The sequence below is a fragment of the Euleptes europaea genome, chromosome 19 (assembly GCF_029931775.1).
Source record: "Euleptes europaea isolate rEulEur1 chromosome 19, rEulEur1.hap1, whole genome shotgun sequence".
Taxonomy (NCBI): domain Eukaryota; kingdom Metazoa; phylum Chordata; class Lepidosauria; order Squamata; family Sphaerodactylidae; genus Euleptes; species Euleptes europaea.
Window position 1 is genome coordinate 3,346,102 of NC_079330.1, and position 25,064 is coordinate 3,371,165.

The 25,064-nt window shown below is 48.5% G+C and overlaps 1 protein-coding gene across 1 annotated transcript in view; it reads left to right on the forward strand.

Annotated features, from left to right (window-relative positions):
- Positions 1 to 25,064, forward strand: part of CASZ1 (castor zinc finger 1) — a 206,000-nt gene that overhangs the window by 177,675 nt on the left and 3,261 nt on the right. The window contains exons 7-19 of the mRNA XM_056865103.1: positions 1,026 to 1,190; positions 4,723 to 4,895; positions 5,715 to 6,580; positions 9,104 to 9,245; positions 9,938 to 10,001; positions 11,310 to 11,473; positions 13,443 to 13,565; positions 15,675 to 16,001; positions 16,631 to 16,829; positions 17,645 to 17,816; positions 22,259 to 22,407; positions 23,275 to 23,509; positions 24,633 to 24,926. Of these exons, the coding sequence (XP_056721081.1) occupies positions 1,026 to 1,190; positions 4,723 to 4,895; positions 5,715 to 6,580; positions 9,104 to 9,245; positions 9,938 to 10,001; positions 11,310 to 11,473; positions 13,443 to 13,565; positions 15,675 to 16,001; positions 16,631 to 16,829; positions 17,645 to 17,816; positions 22,259 to 22,407; positions 23,275 to 23,509; positions 24,633 to 24,926 (3,073 nt within the window). The remainder of the gene's footprint in view (positions 1 to 1,025; positions 1,191 to 4,722; positions 4,896 to 5,714; positions 6,581 to 9,103; positions 9,246 to 9,937; positions 10,002 to 11,309; positions 11,474 to 13,442; positions 13,566 to 15,674; positions 16,002 to 16,630; positions 16,830 to 17,644; positions 17,817 to 22,258; positions 22,408 to 23,274; positions 23,510 to 24,632; positions 24,927 to 25,064) is intronic.

A 25,064-nucleotide genomic window follows, 5' to 3' on the forward strand; every position in this document is an offset into this window, starting at 1 on the left:
TAAATCCCAAAGTTTAGTAAAAGCAATAGAAATAGAGCAGGATATATTTTTTGAGTGGGGAAGCAAAATGTGGAGGGTGGGCGGGGGGGGGGGCGGTTATCAACATGTCATCTGTCTTTTATCATGGAAAGAATTTAAATATTTCAGTACAGGGAGTTTCACATACTATCGCCATTTTTTAATGATTTCATACTGTGTTTATCACCCCTTTGGGAAAGTCAACATTTTGACACTTTGTTTTTTTCCCTTGTTTGGGAAACTGAAAGAGAGCATGAAGTGAGACTTGGAGAGATTTTGGTGTGCTGTAGGTGGGTTGGTGAGGGTCAGTTATGAGATGGGCCTGCCTTAGAGGGAGGACAGAGCCCTTCTGCCCCGTCCTGGTGTGGCCGAGCCCATTCTTGTTTCTTTATTAAAACACTTCTGCCCTGCCTTTCTCACTGACTACAGTAACTGACGACACCTTGCCATAGCACGCTCCCTTCCATGTTCCCTTCTCATCTTAGAAAGACTCTTCCATCCATTTCCCCCAAGGTGTCCAGAGGACAGTCTTCACATCCACTCCCATCCCAGGCTGGACTCAGACAGCGGTCCCTGTGACCAAGCTTGGGAAGCCAAGCATTGACTGTCCAGATGTGGAGACTGTCATGGGAGAGCTCCAAGATAGGGAATTTGCAGTAAAAAAAAAAAGCCAGTTTTCCCAACTTAGGCCATTTTCACACAGGACAATCGCAACCTTTTTTGAATTTCCCACGGCTGGAATTTGCAACAGAAGACTTTTTCGACTAGAATGAGCCTGAAACTGGCTCTTATCTGATTTACAGTGTTCACAAATGCACACAAAGAGCATATGAGTTACCAAGGGGCGCTTCTCTGGCACTTGTGAAAATATTCTTACTGGTTACTTTAACAGGGTGAAATCATGTCATTGCTGAGTATGTACAAAAAAGTATTTGCCCTGAGACAACCCACTCCCCCTCCCCTAGTGCTGGCACCTCTCACGCTGTGCATCTCCATCTCACCACCAGAGATTCACAAGTAAGCAAGACGTGATCCGGCATTACAACATGCACAAGAAGCGCGACAATTCCCTTCAGCATGGCTTCATGCGTTTCAGCCCCCTGGACGACTGCAGCGTTTACTATCACGGCTGCCACCTGAACGGGAAAAGCACACACTACCACTGCATGCAGGTAACAACCCCCCTGCCAGGGAGTCCCCTTTTGCCATGTGGGGAAGGGCCTAGGAGCTGCGTCCTTTGCTTGCGTATTCTGATAGAACGGTGTTCCCGTGCGGTGCATGCGTCCAGAGTGCTACCAGAGAGCCACTGTCCTCTGCACAACCCTGTGGAGCTAATATGTTGCAGTGGGGATTTATAATTGGATTCTAGCAGATCAGCTGTGTTAAGCGGATGACTTCTTCTAGCAAAGAATAGCACCGCAGCTATGTTTGAGCAAAGAATTCAGTGTGGGATCAGAGGATGATCTGGAAACACAGCTGAACATACATCATTGGTATGGCTGTGTGAGACCCATGTTCTGATCCCTGCTGAACTAGGAAGCCCACAGGTAGACTTTTGGCATATTTTTTCTTTCTCTGACCAACCCAACATGGTTGAACAAGATAAGAAGAATATTGTACTTCGATGAATGCTATAGTCAGTAATCACTAATCTTCTGTTCTCTGCAAAGTGTCCCTGGAGGGTTTGGAGGGTCTTTCCTGTGACAAGACCCTCTCTTATATTTGGGCAAACTTTTCTGGATGTAGAAACAACCAAGAACTGCAGAATTGGGATGTGGAATAGAAAGCTGATATTTCCTGCTTAGGGTTCCCCCCTCAGTGACTCATCCGGGCAGATCCTTTGTAGAGATGCAGCAGGTTCAAACTCTGGAGGTCTCTCTCCAGGATGCTCCTTCCTCAAGCCAAACAGTCCATCAGAACTGCTGTTTTTCCCCTTGATATACAGCCTCTCTGCGCAATGCCTGCCCTTTAGCAGTGGGTCTGTCCCTTTGTAGCCAGCTGCTGAGTCAATCAAATATTAATCATGGCCCAGTGTTGAGAGAGAGAGAGAGAGAGAGAGAGGTAAATTCTCTTAGGATAGTTATAGGAGAAGGAGGGTTCTGAGAATTATGGTGTGGCTCTTTGCAGTTTCAGAAATTTCAGGAGTCAGCTAGCTTTGCAGCCCACCATTTCTTGAAGCCCCGAGATGATCTTTAAAAATCTACCAGATGGGACAGAAAGTCTCTGGGCATTGTGTGTTTGGAAATAGCCAGACTGGTGCTCTTTGAAGAAAGTTAAGAGGGGGACGTACAATCTTAGCCAGTTGCTTCTGCACCTGAATTGTGAAAACAGCACCCCCTACCTATTGGCTCACACACGCAAGACAGCAGTTTGGCCCTGTGTATACTCATTTTCACCAAGTTTGTGATTTTTCAGACCCTGGTTTTCCTTGGAAACTGATTAGGAATTTTGCAATGAGAAAATGCTCAACAGGCTTAAAGATAGTTATAGAGGGCAGCTGTAGAAGAAGAAAAAGAGTTGGTTTTTATATGCCGACTTTCTCTACCACTTAAGGAAGACTCAAACCGGCTTACAATCACCTTCCCTCCCCCTCCCCACAACAGACACCCTGTGAGGTAGGTGGGGATGAGAGAGCTCTAAGAGAACTGTAACTTGCCCAAGGTCACCCCAGCTGGCTTTTTGTGTAGGAGTGGGGAAACAAAACCAGTTCACCAGATTAACCTCCGCTGCTCATGTGGAGGAGTGGGGAATCAAACCCGGTTCTCCAGATCAGACTCCACCGCTCCAACCACCGCTCTTAACCACTACACCAAGTTGTGTTGGTCTGCAGTAGAACAGCTAGATCTGAGTTTACCTGCCACTGCTGATCTTCCTCTACAGGAAATTGTGCATGTTCTGGGCTGGCCTGTCAGCCTGCACAGGGTGCTGGGGAGGCTCTATAAGTCAAGCCCGTCTCCTCCATGAGCTGAGTGTGCATTCCTAGGGCAAATCTTCTGCCCACCAGAACAGCATAAGAAGAGCACTGCTGATTAAACTGAATGCCCGTGTAGACCAGCACTGCGTTTCATCCAGTGGCCAACCAGAAGTTCTTGGGAAGCCCACAGCCCAGTCATGAGGCACCCTTCCCCACTGATGCCCTGGTAGGCTGCCCCAGGATGTGGGGGCTCTATTCAGCTTTCATAGATGAAACAGAAAGGGTTCCTTGTGCGTAGAAAGCTCGAAAATCGCTGCGACAAACCCAGTGACCATGTTAAGAAGAAAGGTGTCGGAACATTATGAATTCCCAATTAAAGAAAATATATCTCAAACAGTGGTATTTGTGCCACAGGCATTGTGAGGGCGTTTCCCCCCTTTTATGTCCATAATTGGTGTGGACAAAATTCAGTTAGTTGTTTATACAAATGGACATTTTTCATGCTTTAACACAAAGAGCCCCGTTGCAAATGATTCACTAGAAGGTTTTTGTTTAATTTTTTCTTTTAACACCACACCGGGTCTGTCTTCTTTCAAGGTGTCAGTGGGGAAAGAAGCCCTTTTCTTTTGGAAATAGCTGCAGTTCTCTCCTCGCTGCTCTTCCCCCACCTCTTCTTTTTTCCCTTTTCTGGGTGTTTGTCAGATGTTTTGTTACTACCTCTGAATCAGCCCAAGTTGAACCGGGCAAGGGGGGCAGGAGGTGTTTTGGTTTGCTTCATTTCTGAGACGGTGCAGGCGTTGGCACACGAGGCACAGAAGCCGGCGGGAGGGAACAAAGCGCTCTCGGCCAGCACGATGGCATTGTCGGATTCCACTGGAATTTTACTCAATATGGCAAATTCACCCTCTTTACTCGGGGTGGGGGTGGGAAGTGAGGTTTCAGCATTCCACCTTTGTCACACAGCACACACATGGTTTTAAAGTAAAGCAAACAACAGACCTGAAGCAAGGCGAAAGGACATTGTATCCCGGTGACCAGATATCAAAGTGTGTGTGTGTTAAGTGCCGTCAAGTCGCTTCCGACTCATGGCGACCCTATGAATCAATGTCCTCCAAAATGTCCTATCTTTGACAGCCTTGCTCAGATCTTGCAAATTGAAGGCTGTGGCTTCCTTTATTGAGTCAATCCATCTCTTGTTGGGTCTTCCTCTTTTCCTGCTGCTCTCAACTTTTCCTAGTATGACTGTCTTTTCTAGTGACTCTTGTCTTCTCAGAATGTGACCAAAATACAATAGCCTCAGTTTAGTCAAAGGGTAACCATACACAAAGGACAGCTTCCTTGTTGTGCAAGGGAAGGAACCGTAGCAGCTGGCTACTGTGGATTTTCAGGCATTGGTGAGAAAAGTTGTACTTGCAGAAATCACCTTTCTGCACAGCCTTAAATGCCCCCTGCCTCCATGGCACCTGGCAGTGCTTCCCTTGGCTGTGAGCTGACCTTGCTTGGATTTCCATGTTGGTCTGGCCAAGTTAGCAGCCTGACCTGTCAGCAGGTCCACTTTGAGCAGGCAACTCCATAATTTTAGGGCTCTTCCTGACCCTAACACTTCAGATGTTTTTCTCTCAACAATGCTTTTCTTTGGATCTCTTGCATTTCTGTGTCGAATAATAAATACACACTCCACACCCTGACAGTGAAGTTTCAAAACCAATGCCATTTTTTCTAGATAGGCTCACAACATGCCTTCTCTTCTTTTTACCCCCTTCTCTTCCCCTCCCCCCATCTTGTGCCAGGTGGGTTGTAACAAAGTCTATACCAGCACCTCCGATGTGATGACCCATGAAAACTTCCACAAGAAGAACACACAGCTCATTAATGACGGATTCCAGCGGTTCCGGGCCACGGAAGACTGTGGCACTGTGGACTGCCAGTTCTACGGGCAGAAGACCACTCACTTCCATTGCAGGTTGGCCCCGTGCATCTCCCCCAGCCCCCCAGGAGAAGAGTCCAAATCACTCTGTATATATTTTCCTTTGTATTTTGTGGGTATCGTTTAGGTTGTTCTCCAGGAGTCTGCTTTGGCAGGGACTTGGGGAAGAGGAGGAAAGAATGCGGAGAGGGGAGACCGGGAGGGCTTTAAGAGGGGAGTGGACATGTTCATGGAGGAAAGGGGTATTCATGGCTATTAGTTGGAATGGATGCTGGTCATGCTGCATACCTGTTCTCTCTAGTATCAGAGGAGTAGGCCTATTATTTTGGGTCTGGTGGAACACAGGCAGGATGGTGCTGCTGCAGTCATCTTCCTAGAGGCACCTGGTTGGCCACTGTGTGAACAGACTGCTGGACTTGATGGGCCTTGGTCTGATCCAACAGGGCCTTTCTTATGTTCTTATGAGGCTGCCAAGACGGGGTGGGTGGGGAGGAGGAGCCATAGGAGAGGGCAAGTGTGGCTCCACCCCTGATTTCAGGAAACCCTGCCTGGTCCTGCTGTAGCTTCTGAGATTTTAGTAGCCCAAGTCCCATTGAAATACACAGAATTAAATGCACAGCTGAATATTTCAGTTCATGGGATTTTGGCATGCCTTTATTATTGGCTTGTTTTGACTGAATGACCCCATTTGGAATCCAAATAAAGCAGTCAGTGTGGCCAACGAGAGCCTTACTGCCGGGGGGGGGGGGGAGATAAACTTTTGTACGCTGGTCTGCAGCTCCCTGCCATCTTCCAGGGAAAGCAAGTGGCCTGTCACCCCCCCTCTCCCTAAATCGCCGCGTTTCCCCCTTACAGGCGGCCTGGCTGCACTTTCACCTTCAAGAACAAGTGCGACATCGAGAAGCACAAGAGCTACCACATCAAGGATGACGCCTATGCCAAGGACGGCTTCAAGAAGTTCTACAAGTACGAGGAGTGCAAGTACGAGGGCTGCGTCTACAGCAAAGCCACCAACCACTTCCACTGCATCCGGCCGGGCTGCGGCTTCACCTTCACCTCCACCAGCCAGATGACCTCGCACAAGCGCAAGCACGAGCGCCGGCACATCCGCAGCTCGGGGGTGCTCGGCCTGCCAGCCTCCCTCCTGGGAGCCAAGGAGAATGAGCAGGAGGAATCCAGCAACGACGACCTCATTGACTTCTCGGCCATGAGCTCTAAGAACTCCAGCCTGAGTGCCTCCCCCACCAGTCAGCAGTCTTCCGTCTCTTTGATTGTCCCGGGGGCGGCCTCCACGGCGGCAGAGCTGGCCCCCTCGCAGACCTCCAGCAAACCCGCCAACAGCATGCCGTCAGCCTCTAAAATCTCTGGCCTGCTCTCCCAAACCCTTCCTAGCAATATACCCTTGGCCTTGGCACTCTCCAACGCGGCGCTTCCTGGATCGGCGGGCTCCTATTTCCCCATCCTCCCTAGCCGTGTTTCCACGCCTCTGCCTTCCGGCTCCACCAGCTTGATAGCCGCCGGTCCGTCTAACCCCAACCCAGCATCCTCTGCCAACTCCCCCTCCCAGGCCATCTCAGGTTCCAGCGAGGCAGTGGCCACCTCTCTGCCGACTCCAGGGGCATCCATAACAGAGAGGATCTCCGCCAGCAAAGGCCTGATCTCACCTATGATGGCCAGGTTGGCTGCAGCAGCACTTAAGCCCTCCGTGGCTGTGGAAGCAGGTGAGTCCCTTGCCTCTCCTCCAAGTCGAACAAGGGCATGATCTACCGTTGGGGGAGCTTTGGTTGGCAGGGAATTCATCCAGCCTGTGGAATGCAAGATTTGGGAGCGGGGAAGAAGAATGGGCAGTGTTCCTCGGGGAGACAGCTACTGGATACTGGGATCGGAAACACCACATTGTTTGAGGCTCCTGTACGGAACAGTTGGGAGGGAGACATGTTGGTTCGAGGAAAGGGGGAGGAAAAGAACCTCCTGTTCTGCTGACTGCCTTCCAGATCAGCTGCCAAGATAGGAAGCAGGTTTGGTTTGGAAACACGCAAAGTCTTTCCCAATCCTCTTCCATCCTTTCTCCCAGCCCCAAAACCCAGCTGCAGCGTTCCACCTTCTTAATGATACATTAAGGAATGAAGGACCTGTGAGAACAAAGACCAGAGACCTAGGGCAACACCAGATATTTGGCAAAGGAGATCGACGGGGAACAGATTCACACAGCTGTTTTTAGTTCACCTTCGATGCGGCAAAGCCAGTGAGGGCTGAATCGACTGGCAGGGTGAAACATCCCCCCTCCCCGATTTCCTTCAGTCAACCGATGCCCTCAATCTACCCTATTTTTTGGAGGCTTTTGCCAGTTCATGGTCAGCTGTAGTTGGAGTTATTGGAAGAATATGCAACCAGTTAGCCATAGGTTGACATGAAAAGGCCAAAAGATGAGCCATAAAATATTGAGCAAATAATATCTTGAGGATAAAGCCATAGAGGGCCAGCAGGGAAGACTGTGAAGCAAAAAGTGAGGGTGATATCTAGCAGCTTCTCAGACCAGACGCATACCCATTTCCTCTGCTGAGTAGAGCTGCATCAAATGACTCCCTGGCTCACCCCTTCTGTTATGTCCACACATCAACACGAATGCTGGATCTTTGCCAGTTCCTTGTAAGCATCAATTTCAGTCCGTGGCTTCGTCTCTCATGCACTGCCATCTCATTGTGGGTTCTCCCAGATTAGCTCCCTACTGGGTCGGTTGGGAATGGCTGCGTCGGTTGCTCTGGCTTTCTAGATCTGAGAAGCAAGCGGCTCTCTCCCCTCTCCATCACCTGGCATCTTTGGGAAGCAGCACTGATGGCTTAGCAGCAAGATATTAAAGGCTGTCCTGCCGAGGCAGATGGCTCTTTTGCCAGCTTCTATTCTGAACCCAGAGTACGTAGCCAAGCTGCTGGGCCTCTCTCCCAGTGCTCAGTTGACACTGTGAGCATAAACGCGTCCAGCGGAAGTGGTGAATCTCCCCAGATTTACTTGGCTATCCTAGCAGTTGAGTCCCTGGTTTTTCTTGCCCAGTTGCCTGTTTCTAGAGGGGGCCCGATAAATGATTTTGCTCTCCCCACATGCAGCTGCTCGACAGTCATGGCGATCTGGGTGGGGCACCTCAGTTGGCTACTTCAGCGTCCTTCAAAACTCAGTGGAACGAAGGAAGCTGACATTAAAGCAAGGAAGAGAGAAGCCTGCTGCAGTTTTCAAAAAACCTTTTTATTCTTACCGTGATTATTTTTAGGGGGGTATTTTTCCTAAAACAGAGACAGGTCATTGAGGGAACTGTTTTTCCTTTATTTTTTAATAAAATGCCACTTGCTGTCTGTGAAACAGTTCAACATCAGCTGTAGTGCCTCCGGGTAAATTAATATTTTAGTCACTTGGGGATTGTGGATAAAAGCTCGGTGGACATGTTCCTGTCAGCAACTTTTCCTCCTGCCATCTCTTCATCCTTTTCTCTGTGTTACATTATTTTCTGTTTTCTCAACTTTGTGGGGCGTTTCTGCCCCCCCCCCGAGGCCATCTATGGGGGGGTTTTGGGTGGGAATTTTCCAATATCAGAGTCAGGGCAGGGGAGAGAAGCCCAAACTTCACCTCCCGGCACCAAGGAGAGGGAAACATGAGGCACCCTCTTGTCCAGACGACATGATGGGCGAGAGGTCATGCAGTTTGAACCAATCTGATTGGCTGTCAGTTTCGATAGACCTGACACAGCAGATGTTCCTTTTGGGCATGCTCAGTGAGAAGGCAGGAGCGGTCGCCAAGGCAACGTCGAGATTGGGGAATGGAAAGGGGGCTTGACTAGCAGTCTAAAGCTGCCACATTGCCTCAGCATTAACAGAGTCTTTAATAAACGCTTAAGAGGCAGCCCCGCAAATTAGTTATGACAGTTTGTGCAGAGCATCAGATCTCCCCCTCGCTCCTTCCGCCCTTCTCCTTTAAAGGGCCCATAGCCTGGACAACTTTGACATAATTTTGCAATAATTATCACTTGAAGAATTTCCAAGCTGGGGTGGACGTCAGAACCCATCACGTCAAGCCAGTGATAAATGCTGACCAGCAATCCCAGACCTTTCCCTTCCATCCCCCCTGACTGCTTTTTTTGTTCTCAAAAACTTTTCCTATTCATTATTTGTTATTCTTGATGTTGGTTGACTTCTTTTACTCGATTCACTTATTCAGTGTGTGTCCCCCTCCCCATGCAACTCTCTCTAATACAGGGAACGGGCAGCTGTCCACCCCTGGACGATTTAACCCAACTCAGATAAAACCAGAAACAACTGAAAGTCCAACCTCTGCACCCACAGTGACCAAGGATTCCTTGCAAGAGCACAGCCTGGACCTGAGTGTGAAGGATCATGGGTAAGAGAGAGGGAGAGAGATAGACTTTGTGTTGGTGCATTCAGAGGGCAGCTGCACAGTCATTATTGGAAAGCTCATTGTGTGGGCGTGGGGATGTGCTTGCATTAAGCCCATTGTCACAACCACCTGGATCCACTCAGGAATGGTAATGGGGGCCATAATTGTGGCATCAGAAGCTAGGGCCTCCCTCCAGGAAGCAGGCACTGTTTGCTAAGATTTTAATTGATCTCGGCATCACACTCCTTCACCTGAGTTCACCTCCTGCCTTGCTTTCCCACGTGCATGAACCTGGCATCTTGGTTCAGCCAAAGTCTTCTGGTCTGCTTGTCTGGAAGTTGGGTGGCATCCTGCTGAGTAGTGAGAAGCCTTGAAAGGTCTTCCAGTAAGCTTCCTCAGCTGTTGGAAGGTCCCCGGTATTTCTCATTAATTTCTTTGGCGTAGGGCTGAAATGAAGGTGTTGAGACAGGAGGAGCTGTCTTGGCTGTTGGGCGAACCAAACTGGCCCACCAAGAGTCTTCCACTTGGATCTCGGCTGAGTCTTCACTGTACCGGCTAGACCTCTTGGAGCAGGAGTAGATTTCATGTTGTCCTTCTGATGCAGCAGGTGGAATGGGGGGGCAGTTTGAAAGGAGAATTAATTGCAGTCCCCCTATGCACATCTTAACGAAACCCTGTTGGTTTGTGTGTTCCAGTAATGAATCAAATGGCCACACAGTCTCGGCAAATTCATCTCTTTTATCCTCGCTTATGAATAAGGTAAGAGCCATCCATCAAAGGCCTTTCATTCCCCCCACCAAGAGAAATTAAAGCCGTGGTGGCGAGGTGGGGAGGGAGGGGGAGATGCGTTTGTTTTTTAATGTTTTGCCTCTAATAAGATGAGTTTGTACCATTTAAATTTTGAGACCATTTTTCATCGGGTATAATTTCAGAGCCACTGCTTACGAATTAATTTAATGAACTGGCTGAAGAAATATATTGCAGCCTCTGACATCCCCCTGTTTTTTTCTCCTCTATCCCTTCAGAAGGAGGAGGGCATCAAGAAGGGTTTGTTCTTCATTTCCAAACGTGACAACTCTCTTCCCCCCCTTCTCTCTCTTTTGTTTCCCAGTATTAATTCTATTTACCTACATTTTTTTTAATGAGCAGGAAGATTGTGTCTGTGTTATCTGAGAATAGGAAGGAGGAAAAATGCTCAAAGTTTTAAGCCAGAGTCTTCCGTGCCAAGTTTGTTTCTCTGATTCTCTCTGACGGCACCGCTCTAAATATTCATTTTTAAATGTGCAGTTTTTGGTGTCCATTGTTTTTAAATAACGTACCCAATGGAAACAAACATTTTTTTCCTTTTAAACAATAAATGTGGCTTTGGCTGCACCCGTTATGTCAGCCCAAGCGTCCACAGAGGCATGCTTGAGTATCCTGCGTGTTGGGCTTGTGAGGCATTGCTGCCTCCTTGGAGGGGGGTGGTTGGGCTCAGAGCACTAAGTCCAGCCAGGCCACGTCCCCCTCCAGAAAGGACAATTTGACTGTGTCTGATGCTCTCCCACTTCCTCCGTCTCTCTCATCCCTTGTCGGTCCCACCGTGGTTTTTTGCATTCCTCTGCATTTGAGTTTTCACTTTTTTTGTTTAGCACTTAATGGGGCTGGATTGCACCATCATGTTCGGCATTTTTCTGCTGTCCATTTAAATCCATCATTGATTTGGGCCATTTGGGGATAGATTTTTCAAAAGCAGGAAAATTGAACTTAGTGGGTTATATTTACCTGCTGTGTCAACCCGACTGACATCTCTGAGTATCGGGAAGATGTTCCGTGGAGAGCCCGAAGATCCATACGTCTGACCTTGAGCCCTGTTCAGGCTTCCTTAGCTACCCTGCTGGATCAGCCCCAAAGGCCCATCTCATCCAGCGTCCTGTTTCCAGCCTTGGCTAGCCAGATGCTTCCAGGAGCCCACAAACGGGGCATGAGCGATAAATGTTCAAGTTCAATGCCCCTCTCTAGCACCACCACCAATGGGTTGACAGCCTCCTTCCCTCAGACGCAGCATCTGTTTTCTTCTTCCCTCAGATGTCTCAGACGAATCCCAACCTCGGCAGCCTTCTCGGCTTGAAGGTGGAAGCTGACGGCAGCCAACCAGGGGCGGCAGGGGAGGCCTCGCAGTTCCTGGGCAAGGCAGTCAAGGCCCTTGTCCAAGAGAAACTCTCTGAGCCCTGGAAGATGTACTTGCGCAGGTGAGGGCAGGGCCAGACCTGCTTGAAAGGAGAGAGCATGTCTCTGGCACAGAGTCATCAAACTTTGGGCAAGCGTGCCCCATGTCCCTGCAACTTGCTGCTTGCGCCTCAGGGTGCCAGCCCGCCGGCACCTCACTCCTAACTGCTGCTGTTCTGCACATGTTCAGATTATAGAAAACTGTAAAAGCACATCTTTCACAATGTTACAACCATGTAAAAAGAAATTATCACGTGTACGAAAGCCCTGGACTTTGATACTCCTACCGAGGAGGCCTGTTTCACATTCTGTCTCCCCTAGATGGGTGGGCTACAGCGTGTCCAAGCCGTTTATCATCTTAGTTCCTGCATGCTCTTTCTGTGTGGTCATTTCTCTCATCAGGTATTCTCAGCCCCTCTCAGACTATGATAGTCTGTGGATTTCATGATCTGTTCATTAGTTCTCTTGAATTAGGAAATAATCCAAGCTGGGCTCTTCCCGGCAGGATTTGTTGGCTCCCACCCCCATCTCAGCACCGTCATTTATATTGCTCATGCTTCCTCAGCTCTCTGTAGGCCCATATGGTGTCCCTCGCACCCAAGCCCGTTTGGACTCCCCTGGAGGAAATATTTACTGAAATATTCGCCCCTGTCTTCCGCTCATTTTGAAATTCTGTATTTCAGAGTAACTCAGGGAACAATATAGAATTCTCTCTCTTTCATTCACTCACTCACTCACTCACTTTCATTCACTCACTCACACACATGCCAAATCAACGCTGTTTCTTTCAGTGCAATCCTAAACAGTCACACCCTTTTAAGCCCATGGACTTCAATGGACATAAAAGGCTGTACCTCTGTTTAGGATTGCACTGTCAGCCAGTGTCATTTTGCTCTTGTGAATGTCGAATTATATTTTCCTTACTGACAATTAATACTTATTATTGGTTGTTTCCATGCCTTAAGGACCCTAAATTGGGTGCAAAGGTGGCATACAAATGTTTTAAATAAATAAAAAATAAAATGCTCTGCCACCTCCAGAATTGTTCTTGGGGAAACCACAAGGACTTCTAGGTTCCTGAAATCCCACCACGGTCGAGGCTAGAGATGGGTCTGCTCCTATCATACAATGCCACATTTGACTGTCTTTTCCTTTCAGTTTGTTTCCAAAGAATTTATTCTTTGAAACTAGCTTGGCTTTTCTTCTAGTAAAAAGAATTGCAGCATGAGACGCTGGCAGTGCTCTGTGGAAAGCAATGTCAATATATTGAGATACATTTTAAATCTTCACCTTGTCCAATAGTGAACCAGCCTTGAACTATTTTAAGCCATTTTGGTATGTTGCAGCAATACTGATTTGAAACAGTTTGACCTTGCTTTTCTTAAAAATCAATTCAAAGCAGTAACAGGGAACGTTCCACCTTTCCAAATATGATGAGACTGAATATATTAAGGAGGTCCTTTCTTCCTGCATAGCAACTTTCTCTTACAAGATTATAAGTTATCTCACAAGTGAGAGAAACAGTTGTCCTCCTCCAGGATCCTCCAAAAAAGAAAAAAAAGACACCTTCACCAGTGTTTTTCAATATGTAAATGTATTTAAATTCAGTTGCTTCATTAATCCTTTCAAAGTCAAGCAGTTAATTAAAACCCTCTAACCCGTTGACATTCCTGGGGAATCGTATTCTGGTTTCCTCCCATTCTCGTGTATCTCCTCCCTTTCTTGCATCATGCCGGTTTGATCAGTTATCTCAGCCATTGTTTTTTGGCACAAGCGAGCTCCCGCCCTCGCCCTTCGGGTCCAAAGGGGACCAAGGACTATCTTAACTCAGTGGACATGACGGCACCTGGAAAGCCCAGATATGTCAGAAGCCTACCCCCCCTTTGTCTTCGCATCAGAAAAGGATCTGAGAGATCCCAGTGGTCTTGCACAGCCCCACCTGCCCTGTGCTGCTCTCCATAAGGCTTCTCCTTGCTTCTCTCCTTTGGGCAGGTTTGGTACGAAGGATTTCTGTGACGCACAGTGCGACTTTCTCCACAAAGTGCATTTCCATTGCGTGGTGGAAGAATGTGGGGCCCTCTTCAGCACCTTGGATGGCGCCATAAAGCATGCCAAGTAAGTGTATGGCAGGACCATGAATGCCAGCAGGGTCCTTTGCCTCTGGCGCTCCTGTTCAACTGCAGCAATAAAGCAATTGTATTACAGGGTAGGGCTGGTGTGAGCATATCCTGAGGCGGGGCAGCTGCCGTGGCTCAGGGTTTCTGGCAGGGCCCAATGATACAGACCTCCCACACACACACACACACACACCTGTTCACCTCCCCTGCCACATGTCCATGTGCATTTCCCACAGACACAGCTCACCTGGAGGGTCACAGCAGCTGCACACAACGGGAAAGGGCATTATCATGGTGGCTGTGATCACTGGTGGGGGGAGAGCTCGTGAGAAGGGGAAGAGGGGTACGAGGGGACCTGGGGTGGGCAGAAGGGGGCTTCTGCACACTATCTGCCCAGGGCCTCCCCCAATCTGGAGCTGGCACTGTTACAGGGACTGCATCTAAAGCCCAAGGATACTTTCTCCAGCCAGAATTACACAGACCAATGCACCCATTCCTCCAAGCAGATCATCCGAGGTGTCCTTTCCTGTTACTGTGTATTTAAGGAATTGCTACCCTGCCTTTCCACACAAAACCCTGAGGGAAACTTAAGAGGGAGAGCTCAAGCTTCTTTAGACGAGTGACCCACCTAGTTGAGTACCGTCTCCCCTGACTGGCAGTGAGCTCAGGCAGGAGCTCAGGCAGAGAAGGGACTTTCCCAACACCGGCTGCTTGAGATCCTTTCAGCTGAAGGCCACTAGGAGATACAAAGCAGGCCCTCTCTCACTGGGGCCTGACCTTCCCCCTGCTTTAATTTTTTTTTTAACAGGATAAAAACAAAACAATGAAAAAGATGTAAAACTGTGGGTCCGCAGAGGCATTCACAGACACATGCAAGAGCCCATGTGTGTATTCAAGGGAACGGCAGATGCATCTTCTGGCCCATCTAAGAGCAGCGGAGGTTTATTACATAGTGGGCCCGTCAGACTACCGTGACCACCTGAGCAGCTTTCTCCAGGCCCATTTCGAATCTCCTTGTGCACAAAAACAACGAGCATGCTGGCTGGTCCTTGCTTTTGTTTTTTGTACACTTTACCATATTAGGAAACGATATGTTATTTGGCTGGCAGACCATTGGTCTGAAACAATACAAGACAGCTTCAAATTATTGCCAGCTGACAAAGCAGCATGGCCATGGGTTGGATCTCACCTCAGCCTAGGTAGCTTCTCCCAGCCTGAAATCTCCTCCCCCTAATTTGTAAAATGGGAATAAAACAGGGTAGCACTTATCCGTATCTGTTGTTCATTGAGTGGTCTTCTATGCAGGCAAACATAGGACTGTGCATGTGCTGTCCAGCCTGCTCATGCACATTCCCATGTGCACCTGCACAGAAGCCACGAAGATGAACAACACTTTCCCTGTTTTGCAGAGTCACTGTAAGCTAATGTATGCTAAGAGCTTTGGATTCTTGAAATGGATTTATTTATACACTGCCTCTTAACTTAAAAGAAAATTCCGAGTCAATGTCCTCTACGGGTTCTAAATGCTGCTGTTATTATATCCCATCTTTGGTTTGGGTCTTGCTGTCCATGCCCGGCCTTTGGCTGGGCAGCCACATATCCTTCTCCTAGAATTTTAGGTTTGTTTTGGTATATTTAGAAAGAAAATAAAATGAATATGTGCACAGGCAAGCCCTATGCATGCTAGTTACTCCATTTAAAGGGGGAGGCAGGGCTGGCTATAGATGTCTCAGGGTAGCAGTACTTGAAATTGTGAAAGGTGAGGAACTGCTGACCTAAAACAAAGAATCCAGGTCTCTCGGTCACAAGTGCAGAAGAGGTGGTGTCTTGCACAGAACCTGCCTGTAATTTTTTTATGTTAAAAAAGATCCAATAGTAAGGCAGGAGGGGGTGGACAGTGCAAAGAATATGTTGGTGTAAGACATTCGTCCAAATAAAAACCCAGAATGTCACAGTAAAGTTAGCACCTGATTAATGAGGCGCTAATTTGCACACTTAAAAAGCAGGAATTGGGGCACCAATCATCAGGATGGGGTCTGTGGTTAGGTGTGAGCCATAAAAGACATCCATGGTCTAATTATTTACTACTGTTTCCTCTTAACTTCAGCTTCCACTTCCGAACAGAGGGCGGAGCTGTGAAAATAAACTCTGAATTGTCCTTCCCATCTGCTGCGGAGACCAAGACTTCCTTAGCCCCCTTATCACCATCCACCTCTTCCGCCACGATGGCAAACGCCTCTGCCCTGGACGTCGCCACTCCAAACGCGACGTCTGTGCCCTCCACTTCCACACTCCTTGCGTGGAAACAGCTGGCTTCCACCATGTCCCAGATCCCAGCATCAGTGCCTAACCTGGCAACATCACCCTTGGCAACAACTTCCCTTGAGAATGCCAAGCCTCAGGTCAAGCCCGGATTCCTCCAGTTCCAGGAGAAGTGAGTGGCTCTGGTTTGTTGTCTGGAAGGGACAGTCTGTTTGATCCAAGGTCCATCTTCTCCAAAGAAAGCCCCACACAGTTCTCCTTCCTTCCCACCACGGCAGCACTATTACAGCTGTTTATCCCGCCTGCTGAGCGGCAGGTTTTCATTTTACATTTATTTTAAATATAACTTACAAAATAACACAGGGGTCAGGCCCCATCTTGGAAAAGGCATTCTTCCTGCTCTGTCCCACAAAGGGAGCGTATTTGAGTCTAGAACTGTTGTTTGTATCGTACACAGATTTTATCAACCTACCCAAAACTCATGAATAATGAATCAACTGATCATTATCTAATCAGATGATACCTCTTAAAGGTAACATTAAAGCTCTATTTTAGTGGACGTCTGTGCCACCTTGCTACCCAAAGATCTTTGGCAAATGCATGAACTTTCTCTCTTTCCTGATTTTAAAGGGCCCCAGGACAAATTCAGGATGTGGGAGACACGCTGTAAGCAGTGGCAGGCACTTCCTTCAGCAACTGCACATGCCTCCCAAGGGACTCTTGTTTCCTGAAGGATAACTGCTGTCTTTGAAATAAAAAGGATGACAAGAGAGATTCACTCTGTCTACTTTTCTTTCCCAGCGATCCTTGTCTGGCAACAGATTGCAAGTATGCCAACAAATTCCACTTCCATTGTCTCTTTGGGAACTGCAAATATGTCTGCAAAACCTCTGGGAAAGCAGAGTCCCACTGCCTGGACCACATCAACCCCAATAATAACCTGGTGAATGTGCGAGACCAGTTTGCTTACTACTCCCTGCAATGTCTCTGCCCAAACCAGGTAAGAGCAGAATGGAGCAATGATGCGCTGGAGGCTGGGGGAACTGGAGAAAGGGAAGGCTCCTTCCACATAGGATATTTTAACCCACTGGGACGCAACATAACCCTGCATTTGCAGGGAGCCTCCATATGACATGATGCTCTTTCTGAGCATGTCACTTGGGGGCCTCAGGGCTTTCCTCTTTAAGGCAAAGCAAAGGGGAAAACCTCCTTTGCTCCAGCGTAAAGGGGGAAAGGCGGGAGGGCTGCAGGCAGAGTCTCCATGTGGCAGCTCCACTTGCAGCCAATCTGGGGATGGGGCAGAGCTGAGATCCGCCTTCAAAATGGCAGAGCTAAGCTTGGCTTTTCTGCTCCCTCCCCACACACACTTCAGGCCTTTAAGAGTTTCTCTCCCCCCACCCCCGCCCAGTTAACAGGAGCCACAGCTCAGTTGGGAAGGGAAAAGGAGGAATGCTGGGCAATGGAGGGGGGGAGCAGCAATATTATGGCTGTGGTGGCATTTCTGTACCAGCGTGACAGAGGGGTGGGGGCAGAGACAGCAGCACTGGACCAGGGTTTGCAGAGCCCATCCTCACCCACCCCTACCACACAAGGTCTTTCCCAACACTGCCCCTTGAGATCAGCCAGAGATGTCAGGGACTGAGCCTGTACACCTGCCAGAAAAGCTTCCAAAAGGCTTTAGTGAGGCATGCGCATCATTAGACTTCATTGGTAGGTGATGTGGGTATTGGGTTTGCGACAGTAAATACTTTCTAAGGAAGGAGGTGGGTTGCTCTGCATTGACCCGCCTTGTTGGTCACTGTCTTCCCCTTCCAGCACTGTGAATTCCGAATGCGGGGGCATTACCATTGCCTTCGTCCCGGCTGCTTTTTTGTGACCAACATCACCACCAAACTGCCCTGGCACGTGAAGAAACACGAGAAGGCAGAGCGGCGAGCAGCCAACGGCTTCAAGTACTTCACAAAGCGGGAAGAATGTGGCAGGCTAGGTAAGCCTCCCCACCCCTTCTTCTTGGGTATGCCAGGCGGAGGGCAGGACCAGGTACTACCTGACCTCGCCAACCAAAAAGACAAAGTCACTTCTCAGTAATGGCATAAGGACTTGCCAGTTTCTTCAGACGGGTTTGGCCGTTTCTCTGATGAGGCAGGCTCTCTTCTCACATCCTTTTGTTAGTGCCTGTCTGTTTCTGCCTTGAACCATGGGAAGTTCCCAAAACCCTTTGGAGGATCTGTTTCTGTGGAGGGGGGAGGGAACATCAGAGACCCTTCCTGTCTCAAAATCTGCAGGTGGAGTAGTTATTTGGAGAGACGCAGTAGCAAGCACACAGGTAGTGCTAGTACTAGGGCAGACTCCCCAGAGCACAACGTGCGAAGAACACACCAGAAAGCTTTCGATCCAGCTTCTCTTTCTAGTCTCCTGCTCAGTCAAAAATCCAGCTCACTTCTCTGTCAAAACCTTCTGTAGTCAGGCAAACAACTCGCCTTGGAAAAGCTCCATTAACCAGCTTGAATGGTTCCCTCTACTTGGCGGGTCCTGCCCACAAGTCACCAGAGCTCAAATGGCAAAGACATGAAGAATCATGGATACAAGTTTGCTCATTACCATGACAGGGCAGGGCTGAAGGCATGACCTCAATCTGGAGTCAAGCAGAATCAAGGAACCAAACCCTTGCTGCCCTGATCATTAGATATTTGAGCGTGAGAACAAACTCAGGAATCTTCCAGTAGTTTTTCCCCCTCTTCATTCCAGCACCTTGAGGGGCAGGTCTATGAAATGCAGTGCCATGCCTGACTGTCAGAAGCCAATATTTCCCATTTGGAGGGAGAGGATCCTCTCGTTCTCTAGGTTGCCCCACCTTTCTTCTGGCACCCATTGCCGCTTCTGCGCTGGAGGCAATTGCTACGTTGCCTCTTCTGATGCCAACAACCCAGCCGAACGTCAGCACATCAAAGCACCTGATAGATGGCAGAGAGCAGAGGTGTGTGGTTGGCAGCCCCGTTCATCAGACGTATTCGGCAGTGCCAAAGCAATTACGAAATCATAGCCCCCACCCCCACCCCAAATGCCTCCAGCAGTTAATGGCAAACAAAGCAAGTCTGCTCTGGCCAAACCCACACACAGCGCCTCAAACGGAGGAGAGCAGCGAGCGCTATTGGCTTAGCTGAGGAACAGAAGGGAATATATGAACACATGAAGCTGCCTTATACTGAATCAAAACCTTATACTGAATCAGACCCTTGGTCCATCAAAGTCAGTATTGTCTACTCAGACCGGCAGCGGCTATCCAGGGCCTCAGGCAGAGGTCTTTCACATCACCTACTTGCCTAGTCCCTTTAACTGGAGGTGCCGGGGATTGAACCTTGGACCTTCTGCATGCCAAGCAGATATTCAGCCACTGAGCCAAAGCCCCTCCCCCTGAGCCAAAGCCCCTGCACAGGTCCCCAGACTACGCGAAAGCAACCGTGGTTTTTGCAAAATTTAGGAGCCAGCCAGATCTGGAACACAGAGAAGGAAGGGAAACCAGCTTCCTATGCTGTGAGTGCCAGCATGATGTTATGGTTAGAGTTGGACTAGGATCTGGGAGTACTGGGTTCGAATCCTCACTGCTGCTGTGGAAGCTTGCTGGGTGACTTCGAGCCAGTCACACACTCTTAGCCTAACCCACCTCACAGGGTTGTTGGGAGAATAAAATTGAGAAGGTTGTCCCTGTTGCTTTGGGTCCCCGTTGCAGAGAAAAGTGGGGTATAAATAAAATAATAAAAACAGACCTGTGAATGGACCTACCAAGCAATTTTTATTGGTAAATAGCAGCATATGGGGCATTGATTTGTGCTGGGTTCATTGCGTGGAGGCCGGGTTAAAAACAAAAAAAAACTCCCACCCACCCATACCTCCCCCACCATTTTGCTTACCTCCAGCTCCCCTCCGACCTGCTCTTTTCTCTGTCAGGGAAACAGAGGGGCAACCTGTTAATTCCATGTAACAGGACAAATAGTGGCTTCAAGGGACTGTTTGAGGTTGTGGGGAAAGCCCTGGGGGAGAGGGTTTTAAAAATCTGGGTTTGATCTGGATTGGGGCCCATGTGACAGCAGATTACTTATGAAACAGGGAGAAGTAGACAGTGACTTTGTGCTTCTGCAGAATCAAGCTAGCAAGAAGGCTGGGGTGGGGATGTTGGCAACATTTAACCATGAGGACTAGAAGCTCGACTGTGATGTGCAGTGTGATGAGCAGACAAGGTTTTAAGAAAAAGGAATGCGATAGAAGACAGCTGCGCCGATGTTCACAATTAACTGGATGAAGATGTAACATGAGCGAAGGTCAGGTAGGAGGAGAGTACAGTAGAAGGGACAAGACCAGAAAACAAAAGGGTGGAAGTGGAAGATGCTGAAAATGTGAGGGCCAGCTGAGAAGCCAGCCATTGCCTGCTGTTCTTGTTTCTGTAATAAGGACTCCACTCTGGTAGGCCGAGAACCAGAAGCGCTCATGAAAGCCCAACTGCATCTAGGATGTAAGGCCCAGTTACAAACAGGTGCCAAAGGTGGATGGATGCCTTTTAAAAAATTATTTGTTTTGGACAAATAGTTTAAATACACAGCAAGCGCTGAAGTCGTTTCTTCAAACACCAAAGATTTCTGAGAAAACTTAGATTTACTAGAAGTTTGGATCCCCTCTGATGTTGGAGGTGGAGGCAAAATGGCCCCCGCTTTCATCCACTAATCAGATCATCTCCTCTTGCCCCTTTGAAACTTTTACTCTGTGTTGTCATGGTGTCAGGTCTTTGCTGGAGACCTATGAACAAACAAGGCTAAGTACTGTTTAGGTTCCTAGTTTCTCCCTCCCCCCGTACAGCCTATTCTATTGAGAAAGGACAAAAACAGTGAACACGTACAAAAACACAAGACGTGCTCACACACAAAACCACCCAAGATTTAAAGGGGTGTGGGGAGATGAGAGAAGAATTCTTCCGTTTTTACTTCATAAAGAATTTATGTCGGAGTGGCAGCCAGCCGCCCGAGGTAACCTGGGCAACGGGAAACACCATAAGACCGCCCCTTACCTGGTTCTTGGCTTATGACGGACCGTCAAGAGGCTGGGAGGTCGCTGTTGTTTGCTCAACCGGTGGTGTTTCAGGGATAGCTGAGGCCAGACAAAGGCAGCCTCCGAGACGTGACTCTCAGCTGCCCCGGCAACGGGCAAGCCTTCACCTGCCTTCTGCCGATAGAGTTTCAATCCCGCCAGCACCGTTTGTTCTTCTTCCTGAAAGATGAACAGAATGGCCGTGGGATGGGGAGGGCAGGTGAGGTGGGGCTGTGGGGGAGGAAGGCTTTCTTCTGGTGGGGGCAGAATAATATCTAAACAAATACAAACTTGGCAGAGGAAACAAAACTGAATTTTATCCTTAAGAGGAAAAAATGTGTTCTATTCACTAACTGGTTTTGGCAAGGACAGGTATTTTTTTTTAAAAAAAAATAAGCTCACAACGCTCCTGAATTTATGTGCATTATTTTGTTCAGCAGTGTTGACCGTTAATATCACCCTCCCAATTCACAAATTGAATCATGATTTTTATGTTGTCCATCCCCACATCATGCTTCTGTTGCATGGGGAACCAGGGTAAAAAATATGCAACTCCGCACCTCCAACCAAAGAGTTTGGGCCAACTATGTTTTGAGAGCAAGTTGAACTTCTGGTCCAAGAGAGTACGGAGAGCCATTAGCCCCAGGCCAAACAGGGCACTGAACCCAGGTCCAAAAAGCGACATTATTTTATCACACCCAACGGCTGTGCATTGTTTGCTTACGTTGACACACCTCCTTTGACGGAGGCTTCTGTGTTCACCACTGTTCTGCCTCATAGTAAGATGTGGTTATCGCTGAACTTCCTTCCAGCCAGATCTTCCCTGTGGTTTGCATGAGGCAAGGCTATTGAAAGCCAGGTGAGATCTCCCTGTCTGTTTCGAGGCTATACAAGCCTCCTCCAAAGCCCTTCTCCGTTCTTCTTGGTATGGGACTGGTTCTGCAACTTTGCCAAAGTAGGAAGAGTTCACAAAATTCTCTTAAGTTCTCTGTCAGTAAAAACTCATCTCACTCCTCGCTGACTGCTCTTCTGTCAAGCTTCTGTAGTATCCAGTCACTGGATGAGGGGAGGAGAGCCAACAGGGGTTGTCTTCAACCTGAGTAAACCAGTGAAACCATACAGTCTGTAATGGCTGTTTTAGCCGTTTTCTGCCCTTTGCAAACAAGAATCCTTCTTTCCCCTCTCACATTAGGAAGCATTTAATAAAAGTGGTTTTGGTGTATGGAAGAACCAGCAATCATTCCAGAATTGCCCCGGCCTCAACAGAAATCAGTGCCTGGAGTTCATTTGTTACAAGCGACTCAGACGGCTCCAGACGGTGGTAAACTGCTTTGCATTCTCCCTTTCCAGGTTGCAAGTACAACCAAGTGAACAGCCATTTTCACTGCATCCGTGAAGGCTGCCAGTTCTCTTTCCTGCTGAAGCATCAGATGACATCCCATGCTAGGAAACACATGAGGAGGATGCTGGGGAAGAACTTTGACCGTGTTCCCACTCAGGTAACTGACCCCGGCCCGACCATATAAATGTCTTGGCGGAGGGATGGGCGGGGGGGCAGCAGGCCTGTCACCTGACATGTCAGCTTGAGTGTACCTGGTATAGTGGTCTATGTCACAACAGCTGATGCTCTTTAAAAGGATGTGGATGGATGGGCAGGCTGAGCCATCCACATTCCCATATGCAGCGCTGCATGGAAAATGTTACATCAGAACTTAAGATCGATGTGAATGTTCCAGGAAGAGATTTGCAAGTGTGATGCAAAATTCCTGTAAGCTCTTCATTCGCAGATCACTCTCATAAAGCCCACACCAGTTCTCAATCCTCATGCTATACGGAAACGCACTCCTATTAGCTCTAAAAATCAGCAATTTTGGTGGCTGTAAAATGGAATCCAAATCATCAGGGCCCTTCATCTCTTCCCATACCCTAGACAACAGGACATATGCAGGCCTCTGCTGGGCCAGCAAAGTCAGTAGAACAGATGAACACACACACGTGTGTGCATCTTAATCCACACACCAAAGGGCCAGCGCCAGAATTCAAACTGTCTGCTGCTAAATACAGCAAGTTCAACATAGCCTAATGTTGGTGCCAAGATTAGCACTCCCAGGCTCTGACGGCATCAGTATTGACATAGCAGGATTCCCATTGCCAAGATTAACACTCACAGAGTCCAAACGCCAGGTGGTTCTCATGATGCCAGCCCCGGTGCCTTGGCCAAAGGAGCCCAGCCATCCCTTAGGAGCAGATTGAGGCAAAGCGCAACATGTGCAAACAGATGTCCACTTGGACCCTGGCATCCACGCTACGTTGCAGAAGTCCTTCCCGCTGCGCCCCAATCCCCTATATTGGTTTTCTTGCTTCAGGTTATTGGACACACTCCAAGGAATGAAAACCTCCCTCAAGTCAGTAGCATGGCACCTAGCCCAGCATCGTCAGGGACTCCTGCTTCCTTTCAGGGACCCCAAAGCGTGATGGATACAGAGACGGACGAGTACATCGACTACACGGGATGCAGCCCTGGCGGCATTTCCTCGGAGTCCTCCAACATGGACCGCAGCTGCTCCAGTACTCCAGTGGGCAACGAAAGCACTTCAGCAGGTAAGGGGGTCCAGTGGTGCACTGGTTGGTTAAAAATTCTTAGCTCCCGAGAGACTAAAATCACCAGTGCTTTCCAACGCAAACTGGACCAAGCTCCTCTTCAGCCATTCTGGATCTCCTCTGCCATTCACACAGAGATAAAGCGCTCTTTCTGTTGTCTAACAAGGGAGCACTACCGAAATCATCACGGCCCTTTCTTTCACGGTATAAGAAAAGGTATCCTGACTCAGAATGAAATTTACTTGTTTGTAAGGCATAGTGTTGAGACTAAGAGGTATTCAAAGAGGTATTTGCTCCTCAGGGTTGAATTACCTTTTATGTTTTCTTTTTGGAAGACTGTTTAATGCCATGAACAAGATGTTATGGATTCTCTGGCACTGCTTGCCATGGCCAGAAGAATCTTGGGGGAAGTAGTCAGGCCAGGGTAGCCACAGCAGTGTAAAGGGACTGGTCAACGGCCCCACAAGGAATACGATTAACCTGTAATGTGGCCTCATCATGTTCCTTTGAGGAAGAGGACAGTTTTGAAAAAGAATAATTCCTCCAAGTCCTGTTATAGTTGATGACACTTGTTTGCAGCCAGCTTGATAAGCATGAGGGACACACACACAGCCAAAGTGTTGATGTTCTAGTTAACATATGTTGCCTTATGCTAGACAAGGAGAGTTGATGGGAGAAAGATAGCAATCGAGACAGACCACCAGTAGGCTCAGATAAACAGCCCCTCCCACAGCCCTCTCTTCAGCAGCGTCACTGCCCACAGCATCTTCCAAGGATGACCTAGCTTGACCACTGCTGCCCTGCTGCCAACAACATGAGGATGACAGCCATCCCTCCTACCAGTCATGCCTCCCCCTCAATACAGGAGGCCCTGAGCCTCCCCTCCTCCTTCCTTATATTCTCTGGTAACGCTCACTTCACTGGCACTGTTGTTCATCATGCACCCTCCATCTTCTTCTCTGCTATGGTTCTGTTGCCTACGTGTGAATGTGCTCTCCATTTTCATTGTATCGCTTCCACTCTTGGGTTCTCATTTTGGTTCTGTTTTTGTTTTTCTGTTCCCCTTTTATTTTATTTTTGGTTCTTTTTTTTCCTGCTGTTTTTTCTTTCCACATTTCTCCAGGCTGCCTGGCTGCTCCTCCTCCTGCTGCCGCTGCTGCTGGTGATGACGTTAGCCACAATGCACCACAACCACCACCTCTGCCTCCATCTTTCTCACAAGCCCTGCTCAGGTCTCCCCTCCCTTCCCTCCCCTACCTCTTCTCTCCATCTTGCGTCTCATACTCTCTGCTAAGTGCCACCCTGGGATCCAGCAGGGGCATTGTCATGCCCGCCACAAGCTCGGCAGGGTTCTCACCCATCATGGCCACGCCAGCTCCGGTCAAAAGTGACGTGCCTCTAGTTCAGGATGCGGCAGGTAAACTGTTCTACACTTTCTCTCACAGTTAACTCCCCCCCCCCCCCGGTCACCCTGTTTCCATCTTCCCACTGTAGTATTTCTAACATGTACCAAAAATACTAGATTGCTTTAAAAAAAAAAGAGAGAGATTTTAAC